The sequence below is a fragment of the Rattus norvegicus genome, chromosome 19 (genome assembly GCF_021556685.1).
Source record: "Rattus norvegicus strain SHRSP/BbbUtx chromosome 19, alternate assembly SHRSP_T2T, whole genome shotgun sequence".
Taxonomy (NCBI): Eukaryota; Metazoa; Chordata; class Mammalia; order Rodentia; family Muridae; genus Rattus; species Rattus norvegicus.
The window spans coordinates 34,922,949-34,935,387 of NC_141552.1; the positions used below are offsets into that span (position 1 = coordinate 34,922,949).

Genomic DNA, 12,439 nt, shown 5'->3' on the forward strand with positions numbered 1-12,439 from the left:
TTTGGTTACTACAGCAGTGTCGATTATTTAAGTAAAGTAGTCAATAGTCCCAGCTAATTTTATATTTGGAAGAATTGTCAAAATTAACACTTGTATGACTCAATGTCAGTACTGACCAGTAGTACAGTTTACTTCCTGTCAGTGTTTTATAGGAGATACTAAAGGCTTGGCCTCCTCAGCAGGTGACTGCCAGACTTGTTGCTTTTGGTGATGTTGTGTCTTGACAAGAAGCATCCTCCACAATGACTGGTGTCAAAGGCTTGGCCTCCAGTAGTAGTACTGAAAAGTGGGTCACTGATAAGTTCATCAGTGGATGTGTGTATGGCTGAATAGAGGGTTGGGGGAGGGCTAGTTACTGGGGGATGTATTTTGGAGGGCTGTGTCTGCATCCTCCTCACTGGCTCTTCTGCTTCCAGCTGCTCTGAGGTGAACAGCTTTACTCTGACATGCTCTCCCTTCCCACCAGTGTTCTGCTTCAACACAAGCCCATGGCGACAGGGCTAATGTGTATGGGAACCTGAAACTACAAGTCCAGAGAAGTCTTAGTCTTAGGTGTCCTGTCACAGCGATGGAAGGTATTGTACCTTACTGGTAGTCATCACAAGTGGCTGTGCCCGATGGGATCAGATGCATTGTGCACAAGCAGTACTGTGAGCTGGGACTCGGCACTGCAAATTAGACTTTTGTGTCCCCACTGTTATGAAGAGGGCATGTGCTGTGGCCACAGAGTGGTTTTGTGTTTCAGAGATTAAAGCTCTGACCTCTCCGGTGCTAAGCAAGTATTTACTGAGCTCTACCTCTAGTCCAGAATGCAAATTGTAGTTGCTGTCAGGGAAGAGTAAAGAAAAATCGTGTTTAAGCATATACAATGACCTGGTGTTTTTTAAAGCTTCATGCACATTTTATATCACTCATAATCTAGTATATCCATAATCTTATTTACAGTCACTGATTTACTAATTGGTATTAAATATCTTAGGAACAAATAAAACAAGGCATTTGCCCCTGAATTTTGTTATAGCTTGTGTGACTCAGGAGTTCAGTCTGTAGTTCGTAGAAAAGTCCAGAGGAATAATGAACGGGCAGAACCAGTTAAAGCTACACCATGAAGTTGATACCAAGGTTTCCGGCTTTACTCAACTTTGACACCTGAGCATTTGTGTGTGTGAGAGAAGTCAAGTGGTCTGCGTGGGCAGAAGGGTTGGGCTGTAGCTGGGATTGAGGTGTGGTGTAGCTCAGTGTCTGGGTAATTACCCAGCATGTGCAAGGCCCTATATTTAATCCCGAGGACTGTCCTACACACATGCACAGATCAGGAAGTTGGGCAAAATTATACCAGTTGTTTGGAGTTTAATAAAGGACAAATTATTCCTCATAGATGTGGAGGCAGGAGTCCAAGGTCAATATGTTGGTAAGCTGAATGAGAGCCATATGCCCGTCTCCAAGATGGCACCTTAGTGCTAACATCCTGGTGGAACAGGCATTCAATTGCTCACGAGTTCTCCTGGGCCCTTTCCCAGTAAGTGTGGGACACATGCATTCTTTTAGGCCATTCTGATCACAGCTCCACCACAGAAGGTCTACTGAGCACATATCCCAAAATAACCAGAAAAGCAGGGATCAGTACAGTCTCGGTTCACAGCCAACAGTCACAAACACAAGATGAGTGGACAAACCTGCGCCACATGTGTACAGTGGGTTGTTCAACCGTAAAGGGCAGACTGGATGCATGGTATAGGGATAAACCTGACACTTGGCGAGATGTCAGAAATAAGGACACGTATGTGACATTACTCCTCCAAAGCACTTAGCACGAGGAACTTTAGACTGGTCACGAGGTCTGGAGTTGAGGGAATGAGTTCAGTTTTTCTAACTGTGCTGAAAAAGTGGACAGTGGGAACACTGAATGTCACAGATGTCCCTGAATTAGACACTTGTGAGTGGTAAATTTTATGGACATTTTCTCCAATCAAAAACTCCTTCCTAATAAAGCAAAAACAGTGTTAGAGAAAAACAAACGTCTTACTGGTAAACGTCAAATGGGCATCTTTAGAAAGGAAAGATGGGCTGGAGAGATGGCTCACCAGTTGAGTGTTGTTCTTGCTCAAGAACCAAATGCAGCTCAGAACCACCTGTAACCCCAGCTCCAGGGAATCTGACTCCCTCTCCTGGTCTCTGCAGGTACCCATATGAGCGTGCGCGCGCGCGCGCGCACACACACACACACACACACACACACACACACACACACACACACACACACACACACACACACACACACACAGAGCAGGTACCCATATGAACACACACACACACACACAGCCAGACAGAAGAAAAAAAAAACACAAAGACTGACCTAAGACAGCACAGAAGATGCCCTATGAAATTTTCTAAGTATTTATAAGGTCAGTGCTGATGTCTAGGACCCAGAGAACCCCAAGCTTTAAAGGATGTTCTTTGTTAGCACCTGAGGCAGGGCTGGGGGTGGAGACAGTCAGTTGTTTCTTCTCTCCCTGTGTACGATTACTGAAATGGCAACATTACCAAAGCTGATACCTCACTAAGTGTCAGTGTCTGTCTAGACCTTTTCCCACAGCATAGTGCCCCAAGAGGTCCTGCGCCTGACATTTCCTCCAGAGATTTTATTAGCAGGCCTGAGCAGGAGTTCAGGTAACTTGCAGACCCCCTTCTCATCCAGGAAGTTTCAAGAATATTTTTGTTATCTCTTTTTACATTTTGTAATGTTAAGATTCTGACTCTAGAATTAAAATTGAGTTATGTTGGATTATTGTTGAATCGGCAATACTACTAAATTATTATTTCACACATGGACACATTAGAAAGCTAGTAAGCATAAGGGCTGCCTTCATCCTCTGGTACCGTGGACTGAGTCACAGGACAGGACAGATAGGACAGGCCTAGCAAGTTGACATGCTTGGGATTTGGTATGAACAAGTAAAAGGGGTAGCAGAAGTGAGGATTCTGAGTTTCATGGCCTTTCCAGAACACACAGCTGCTCCCCCTTTGGGCCTGTACTTTGAGATTACAGGCACCCAAAGTTCTTGTGATGCTGTAATGACTGCCAGCTCATGCCTCTGTCCCATATAATTAATGTTCCCATTGCTGCTTCCCTGTATTGTCATGGTGGTGCTCACCCTAGACACAGACATAAGGACAGCTGCCTAGAGTTCTCTTTGCTAGTTCCCCTTCCAAGTGATTGGTTCCAATTGGTTCCAGGATCCGATAAAGTCTGTCTGGGTCTCCATAGCTAAGCGTGTATGCCAGCTGTTTTTGTTCTGTTTGTCACAGCATTTCTCTACATAGTCGTGGAACTTGCTGTGTTGAACATCAAGCTGGCCTAGAACATCAAGAGATCAGCTGCCTCTGCTTCTCTTCCTGTGTGCCTGTGCCATGCCTGGCTCATTCAGTTATTCTGCACACCAAACACTGGTGAGAGGAGTTCCTGGACCTCCACTTCACCCAAGTTGGATTCAGGTCTATAGTGGGCCTAAGGGTTGACATTTCTAGAAAGTTCTCTGTTCTAAGACCACAGAGTACCTCTGTCTTTGCCAGGGACACCAAACCCACTGAATACCGGGATTCTAGATTTAATTACTTTATTAAACCGACATTTCTGTAATCAACAACAACTACTTAGACAGACCCACTGCTGTCTGATTATGTCCATAGGTCAGGGGTGTTCTGCTTACGCATTTGGTGCCTCATAATTAAGTTCAGCTAACACTAGGGCCTATAGTTTGCTGTCAGTGAGACCAGGTCTGGTCTTGACAGTAAAGCCACCATCAAAAGCTGCATTGAGAACTTCATCCAGGCAGCTCGCTGTGACAAAACTTAGATCCTGTTTGACGTTGCTTGGGATCTCCTCGAGGTCCTTTTCGTTCCTCTGCGGAATTATGATATGCTTCAGTCCTGCTCGGTGTGCTGCCAGGACTTTGTCTTTAATTCCACCCACCTGCCAGGCAAAAGGAGACAACTCTGAAGTTTACGTTCACTGCAGAGTGAATCGACCTTTAACTGACCCATCACTGACTTAGACATTCAAGCCCACCTCCCATTTTGTGATAGAATGAGCTAGGAAGTTACTGAAAAGCTTAATGGTAGCCTATTTAAGGACATTTGTGACTTCTATATTATATACTTTTAATGAGAGAGAAATTGAAACCTTGATGACTACACACGGTTTTAATTGTCATTTGCAACCTTGTGTTTAGGTTGGTTGTGAAGCAGGACTGCATTAGCGGGGTTCTACTCTTCCTAGCTAGAAGAAAGGAATTTGAAGGTTTCACCATAAAGAAATGACACATGGAGGAAATGCACATGCATGTGAATGTCATAGAACATGTACATGTACTGAACATCATGCATCTCAGTACATGCCACTCCCCCCCCCCCCCCCCCCCCCCCCCGGAGCTGGGGACCGAACCCAGGGCCTTGCTCATGCTAGGCAAGCGCTCTACCATTGAGCTAAATCCCCAACCCCAGTACATGCCACTTTTGTTTTTATGAAATGCTAGCTTTGTTTTTATGAAATAAAGATTTTTAAGTTAACAAAAGAGAACTGCTCTTACACAGGAAGCTCAGTTGTGTTACAGGATTATTGTCTTCATTACCACAAAGCAAGGCTTTTGTGCCACCTAAAAGTGAGAACACTCCAAGCTAGACTCTTTTCAGGGTAATTGTTTTTGTTTTGTGACAAAATCATTGTAGATTGGCCTGGCCTTGAGATCCATCTGCCTCTGCTCCCAGTCCCTAATGCTGGGATTAAAGGCACGTGCCACTAGTCCTGGACCCTCTTGTGGTTTAAAAACAAAAACAAAAAAACAAACAAAAAAAAATGCCCAAAATGATTCCTTCACAAAAGGTGGAGTCTAATTCCGAGATGTGGGCCTGGCTCTGTAACTTGTCTGTGTGAAGCACACTGTGTTGGAAGTGATGCTATGTGAATTTCAAGGTTAAGGTATAGAAGGAGCTTCTGCCTGGATTGTTATCTAACCCTAAAGGAAGCAAGATAACAGGTCTGAGATTATCTACACAGACTGGGAAACCCCCAAGGTGAAGAAGACTTGGGCCTCCTATGCATCCTGCAGAAGCAGGTCCTCCCTAGCCACCTGGGTGACTATGGCCTGCAATTAGAGACCCTGAGCCACAAGAAGGCTGCCTGCAGGCTCAGCACCTTCTAACGCCTAACTGGCTAGGCTGTAAGCCTTCCTACACAGCTGCCACTCAGCCCCATGCTGTGCTCTTCTGCAGTGCCTTCTTCAGAGCAGATTCTCTCTCTCTCTCTCTCTCTGTTTCCTCCCTCCCTCCCTCCCTCCCTCCCTCTCTCTCTCTCTCTCTCTCTCTCTCTCTCTCTCTGTCCCCCCCCCCCCCCTCTCAGTGAGCTGAAAACTCCAAGAACGTCTTTGCTGGTTGGTGCAAACCTTCAAGTTGAGGCTACCTTCTGCTCCAGGATATGCTGTTACTTCTCTGACTATTCTTCCATTTTTCTGTTTGCTATAATTTGATGTTGGATATGCCAATCCAAAAGGTTCCCTTTACTTCAGCCTTAGCAAGTACTTTTTTTTTTTTAAATTCTACTATTTTTCTTCATGATCCTTGCATGGTTCAATGAAAATACCAGGGTACAATGTTAGTGGTTTTTCAATATTAGGAATTGAACTAAGTCATATGCAAGAGTAAGAACAAGCAAGTTCTCTGCTATTGAGCCATATTTCTGGCTCCTTTTTACTTTGAGGCTAAGCTACCCATGCTGCTTCAGTCTTCCAGCGTTGCTGGGGTTTTACAAGTGCCTGGCCCCTTTAGTGACCTTAACTACTTGTGGGTGTCTAATCTACTACCATCTGTATAAGGACTTTGGTAGAGGGAAGAATATTTGCTGCTGCCACTGCTCATTCTCCTCTTCCTCTTCTTGCTATGGCTCTGTCAAAATTTTGTCCTATCAGACAAGTCCTGGACCTAGTCCTCCCAGAAAGCCTAATCCTTGAGTCCTGTGTATTTCCACAGCACTTGAATGCAGGTCAGAATATGCACCGGAGCCCAGGAACCTATAGAAAGTGTTTTGCGGGCTGGAGAGATGGCTCAGCGGTTAAGAGCACCCGACTGCTCTTCCAGAGGTTATGAGTTCAATTCCCAGCAACCACATGGTGGCTCACAACCATCTGTAAAGAGATCCGATGCCCTCTTCTGGTGTATCTGAAGACAGCTACAGTGTGTACTTATATATAATAAATAAATAAATCTTTAAAAAAAAAAAAAAAAAAAAAAGAAAGTGTTTTGCTATAAATTTTGCCAACTATGGTGCTAGGGTGTCTCATGAGCTCAGACGCCCGCAGTCCCGTTTACGTATATGCAGGGCACTTGACTGTCAAGTAGAGAGCAGAGACCTCAGACATTCAGGTGAACCGCTGATCTTCCTGTAGCCACACTAACATTTCTTTTCCCGCCAATATTTTTAGATGATAGGGAAACTTGGGAGATGGTCAGGTTTCCTTTTACTTGACCAAAAGTTTAAAATAACATGTTAGTTACAGGTATTAATGTCTATTTTAAACCAAAATTTTTACAGAAAGAAAGCAAGCTACCATTCATGCAAATTTAAAATTAGTAATTTAAGTAAAAATTACAAGAACATGATCTGTTTTCTATACTTACCGGAAGAACAAGTCCTCTCAGTGTAATTTCCCCAGTCATGGCTACATCTGAGCGCACAAGCCGCCCACTGAAGAGTGAGGCGAGACAAGTTACTATGGTAACACCAGCAGATGGTCCATCTTTTGTGACAGCTCCAGCTGGGAAGTGCAGATGGATGTCTGTGTTGTCAAGAAGATCAAAACTTCCAAAAGCTTTAAACAGAGGGAAAAGGATTTTAATGTAGAAAAATTAAGCCTAGTTTTTTCCTCTGAATAAAATCAAACACAAAAATGAATATTTTGTATAAGTGGATCCTTGAAGATGTTAGTGGATGGTGTGGTTAGAGTGAGGTCTGGGTGGTGAGACTCTAAGTGTGATTTAAAGTTTTGCTTTTGTATCTAGTTCAGGGACCCAGCCAACCGACCTAACAATGTCTAGAGTCCCTGCAGGGCTTCCGAGGCCAAGCCCTCGACTTTCCTGAATGGTGATGTCTTTGTCTCCGTGTGAGATCCTTCCTGGATCGTGGTCCAGAGCCCTCCTTCCCAGCTGTGTCCCCATGCAGTTAGGCCATGTACCATTAGTCAGGTGGTATTTCTTCGCATTGCTTCGAAGCCAGCTAATGGCGAGATGGGCAGACTCCTTCATGACGTCCCCGAGCTGGCCAGTCAGTGTTAGCTGGCCTTCGCCGTCCATTCGACTTGCCTCCACAAACATAATTTTGCCACCCAAGGGAGTCCATGCTAACCCTATTGCCACTCCAGGTTGACTCAAACGCTCGGACACCTTGAAAGATGAAAATATCAGTTCTGTCAACCTGTAGAAATGGTTCCAGAGCACTTGAACCACACTGTCCTGTAGGAGTTATACACTTGAGCACCGACTTCTGACAACTCATTACCTGACATTATCTGAGTCACATGTCTGACTATCTGGATGTTCTTATTTAGTGTTCACCAGATGTAGTTCAGCCATACACATGCGTGAGGAACTGACATCCAGGAGCAGTTGGGTCCAGTTACAGATGCCTTGATTTTCAGGGCATTTTCATTGGACCATGCGTCTCTACATATCAAAGTCTGCCTGACTTCTTAGTACATTCGTTTGCTTCAGGGAGCAACTGTCCTCTCACCAACACTCATCTGACAAGTGCCAGCTCTCACGAGCTTTCTGTCGCCACTCCTTGGTGATATCCTAGACCCAGGGCAGTGCTGCTGGATGCAAGCTGAAGTAGAACAAGCTGCTTAGCTGAGATTATGAGTGTAGGTGATAAACACTCCCCAGGTATGAAAATGCAGAGTAACAACTGGGAGACAGCAATGCTAACTTTGACTGCGCCCAGCATCTCCAGGCTGCCTGTTCTGTGGTGTTATCTGTGTTGGAGGATAAGTACAGTTGTGTCACCAAGTGCAATCCAATGTGCAGCTTCTCTGCTGTCAGGTGCCTGGGTTCACTATGGAATAGCAAAGACTGGCTGGTTCCTGGGAGAGGGCTGGGTGCTCAGACCCAGTCTTTTGTAGCAGGTGTGTGCAGTGGAAACATGGCATCAGTGAGCCATGGGTAGGTGGCCGACTCTTAAGCATTCACTTTGACCTGTATCTCACAGGTAGGTATCTGGCAGCTTAGCTGTCCTTCAGACTAACTCCACCACACACTTCCCTCTAGCACTGGCACCTGCTCTGTTCTATATTTGAAAAAGAAGATTAATATGTATGCCAGTGCTGTTTAAAAACAGTACATAGATGATGAGAGTGCTGTGCTCACAATTTAAAAAATTAATATTGAGTCATTTTTTTATTCTCATTACATGGCTTCTTTCCAGGGTTAGATGAACTAACCCTAAAGAACACTCTTCAGAATGCAAAGTCATGTTTAACATAATAAGCCACTTGTTACAATTTTATTACCCATCAATTGCATTGTTACAGTTGAATCCTCAGAACTAGTAACTATGTTGCTTCAAGAAACCAGGCATAGAGGATCCAGGGTCAGCTAGTAGTCACCTGGCAGCCCAGCCAGCTACCTGTTAACTCCAGTTTTAGGGGATCCCATTCTTTCTTTTGGCCTCCATGGGCACCAGGTATGCAAGTGGTACATACATATTCAGGGGAAACACCCATACACATGAAATTAGAAAGAAGCCAGGCTGGGAGGATGATGCAGTGGGTAAAAGAACTTGCTCACAAATCTGATGACCTGAGTTCAGTTCTAGGCTCAAGTAGAAAGCTGAGTATGGCAGTGTGACTCACTCCTGCAGGAGATAGGAGGCAGAAGAGGAAAAGCTTGCAGATCAGTTAGTCTGATGAGTGGTGTCAAAACCACGAAGGACCCTGCCTCAAAAACCAACTTCAAAACCCTGTTTACACACTAGCACTTACTAACTTCCCCTTATATTACTTATTTGTGGAGTCACCAGGTTTAGATGGTTTTCCTAGGGCTGGGGAGCTGGCCCAGCTGGTGAAGGGGCTCGCTAACCTGATGACCTAATTTTGATCCACAGAGGAACCCATATGGTGAAAGGAGAGAACTGATTACTGAAATCTGCTTTCTGCCCTCCACATGCATACTGTGGTATGTGCCTCCTGTGCACACACACAATGGACACAAACCTTTTCAGAATGTTTTTCTCACTGTCAAATTAGAATAAAAGCAGCTCAAGTTAACCAAAGTCTTCCAAGGCTTTGTGCGTGTTAGGCAAGGAGTGTACTACTGAGCTCTAACCCCGGTCCTCAATCTTCCCACTCATACACCAGTTAGGCTAACGTGTACTGAAGAAGCAGTTAACATATTTAAAGAAAAGCTTAATGAGTATTAGGTAAGGTCTCTTAGCGGGTACCGTTCCATGCATGTCACGGCACATGTGGAGGTCAGAAGACAACTCTGTGGAATCTGTTTTCGCCTCCCATCATGTGGGTTCTGGAAACTGAACCCTGTCTGGATCTCAGACTTAGCAGTAATCTTTAACTTGCTGAGTTGTTTTTCTAGCCCTATTGCTTTTAATACTTTGAAGATCAGCACTTAAGGAACATTTGCATATCTAACTGTGGCCAAGTTTATATTGCTTTCATGTAACATGACTAAAATAGTTATATGTTCAAGTGTGCAGCTTTTCAGTCTAGGGGAATGTGACCCTTTCAGTTTAGGGGAAGACTTAGGGACCCACCAAGATTTTTTTTTTTTTTTAAGATTTATTCATTTATTATATATAAGTACACTGTAGCTGTCTTCAGACACACCAGAAGAGGGCATCAGATCTCTTTACAGATGGTTGTGAGCCACCATGTGGTTGCTGGGAATTGAACTCATGACCTCTGGAAGTGCAGTCGGGTGCTCTTAACCGCTGAGCCATCTCTCCAGCCCCCCACCAAGATTTTTATATTCACTTCAGGGCTTCACAAGGAGCCTCCCTTTACATTCAAGATGGTAGAAGATTTCACATGTATTAGCTAAGGTGCTGTAAGGACAATCAGATGACATCAGACAGTGCTCTAAGACATGCTTACAATTCCTCCTTTTTGTTCTTTCTACTGCTTCTAGAGCTCCTGGAATGGCAAAACTGCATCCAAACCCAACACCACCTGAGAAGGGTTGTATAACAGGGTCAGTCCTCTGTGTTAATGTAGTTTAGTGCTCAGAGAACGGCCACATCGAGCTTTTGATGGGACACCTAGAGAAAGAGGCCATGGGCCTGGGATCAGAATCCGTCTTCACTCATGCAGACAGCAACTAACAGTGACTTTTCTCAACCAAAATTAAGCTCAGTTTTTTTAAAAAAATTCAAATCCATGGTATCTTAAGAATTTAAACAGGGCTGGAGAGAGAGCTTAACAGTTAAGAGCACTGCTCTTCCAGGGGTCCTGAGTTCAATTCCCCACAACCACATGGTGGCTCACAACCATTTGTAATGGGATCTGATGCCCTCTTCTGGTGTGTCTGTATTCTCACATACATTAAATAAATAAATCTTTTTAAAAAAAGTCAATTGTAGTTAAAAAAAAAAAAAAAGAATTTAAACAACCCAAACAGTACCTTTGGTTGTATGATCAGGTTCTGATTCACTGGCAGGAATAAACAAAGACTGACTACTCTGGTAACTGGCAGCTCTGTGGGAGGCTCGTCGGCTTCAACAGCCCGTTCAAAAGTCACACACGGACACGGTAGATGGGTGTGGGGGTCTGTCTTCTCCCCTTTGTTGGAAGCCCTTGGAGCCTTTGAATGTTTTCTGGAGAGACTGCTTTATGCACAGTGAACAGATCTCATTTTGTACACACCTTCAGGAGTCTTTCCTAGGGATTACCTGTGAATGCACCTGAACACCTAAACAGCACGAAGGACACAGTGCCCTCAAACGCTCTATTTTATCAGCTACTGCCATCGCCTGCCTCAGCTCATCCCAGCTCTTAGGCCTTCTGTGACGGAGGAAGGGGGAAGGCAGAAAACAGTGACAGGGTTAGAGTAGACGCAGGTTAACCCTTCGGGAGTTACCCACCAGACAGTTTGCTCTTGGCAGACGCCTGTGCTTTTCAAATAGTTGGGATCGGGGCTGATTTGCTGCCTCCTTCCCAAGCCCTAGGTGGCCAAGACAACAGGGCGTCCTTGATGAAAATGCATAGGACAAGATACAGTTTACTCTGCATAGGCAGATCAATGAGCACGAGAAACCCCAACTCTACTTGTCCGACACAAAGCAAGCAGCAGTGTAAAAGGATGAGAGTCATCACCTCCAGCTCATACAGTGGTGGCCCCAGGATGTCTTTCAGGGCATGGGAGTCGATGAGAATCGGCATTTCGGGTGGCAGGGCCAAGTCTGCGGCATCCCCGATGGATTCAGGTTTTGCATCTTCCAGCACATGTTCTTTGCACCCTAGGAGAAATACTTATTTAGAAGTTCCAAGAGCTGTCGGATTGAAAATTCATACTAGAAAAGAGCAACTGGGAGCTGGAGAGATGGCTCAGCGGTTAAGAGCACTGACTGCTCTTCCAGAGGTCCTGAGTTCAAATCCCAGCAACCACATGGTGGCTCACAACCATCTGTAATGGGATCTGGTGCCCTCTTCTGGTGCATCTCAAAACAGCTACACTCTACTCATATAAGTAAAAATTGATAAAAAAATAGAAAAGAGCAACTGGAGGCACAGTGAATGCCAACAGTTTAGTCCTTTATGCATTTATGGGCACAAACTTTTCCCTGTACACAGGCTGAGGAACTGGCCTTTCAAAGCCCTGAGGTGTTTGCAATTGCCTTTACTTCTTTACTGTCTCTGTGGAGAGAGGAAACTTGACTTGTCTTCTTTTATTTATTTTTATTTTTTATTTTTTTTAAGATTTATTTATTTATTTATTTATTTTATGTGAGTACACTGTTACTCTCTTAGGACACAGCAGAAGAGGGGGGCATCAGATTCCATTACGGATGGTTGTGAGCCACCATGTGGTTGTGGGAATTGAACTCAGGACCTCTGTGCTCCAAACACTGAGCCATCTCTCCAGCCCCTTGTCTTCTTTTAAAATACATTTTTTTCCATTGAGAAGGCTTGGTTGAGTGTAGAGGCTCCAACCTTTCAGCAACTGGGAAGCTCGAGGAAGGCTGTGGAGAATTCAGCGTCACCCTGGGCTACATGGTGAATTTCAGGTCAGCCTAGGCTACAAAATAAGATGCTGTCTATAATCAACAAATATCTTCCACAGTAACACCACTGAGGCTACCGAAGATGAAGTGTGTCTCGGGCCTTGACCAGCTCAGGCAGGACAGTCACGGCTCCAACCTGCCTGAGCTCGAGAGGGAGTCTGT

The 12,439-nt window shown here is 44.7% G+C and overlaps 1 protein-coding gene and 1 long non-coding RNA gene across 2 annotated transcripts in view; one reads left to right on the plus strand and one right to left on the minus strand.

Annotated features, from left to right (window-relative positions):
• Positions 1-3,600: 3,600 nt before the first annotated feature.
• Positions 3,601-12,439, minus strand: part of Lonp2 (lon peptidase 2, peroxisomal) — a 90,647-nt gene continuing 81,808 nt past the window's right edge. The window contains 4 exon segments of the mRNA NM_001399196.1: positions 3,601-3,973; positions 6,673-6,863; positions 7,227-7,434; positions 11,370-11,512. Of these exon segments, the coding sequence (NP_001386125.1) occupies positions 3,752-3,973; positions 6,673-6,863; positions 7,227-7,434; positions 11,370-11,512 (764 nt within the window). The 3' untranslated portion in view covers positions 3,601-3,751.
• LOC147999367 (uncharacterized) lies at positions 5,514-9,246 on the plus strand. The gene is made up of 2 exons (XR_015643977.1): positions 5,514-6,074; positions 6,291-9,246. It is a non-coding gene; the product is annotated as an uncharacterized LOC147999367 (long non-coding RNA).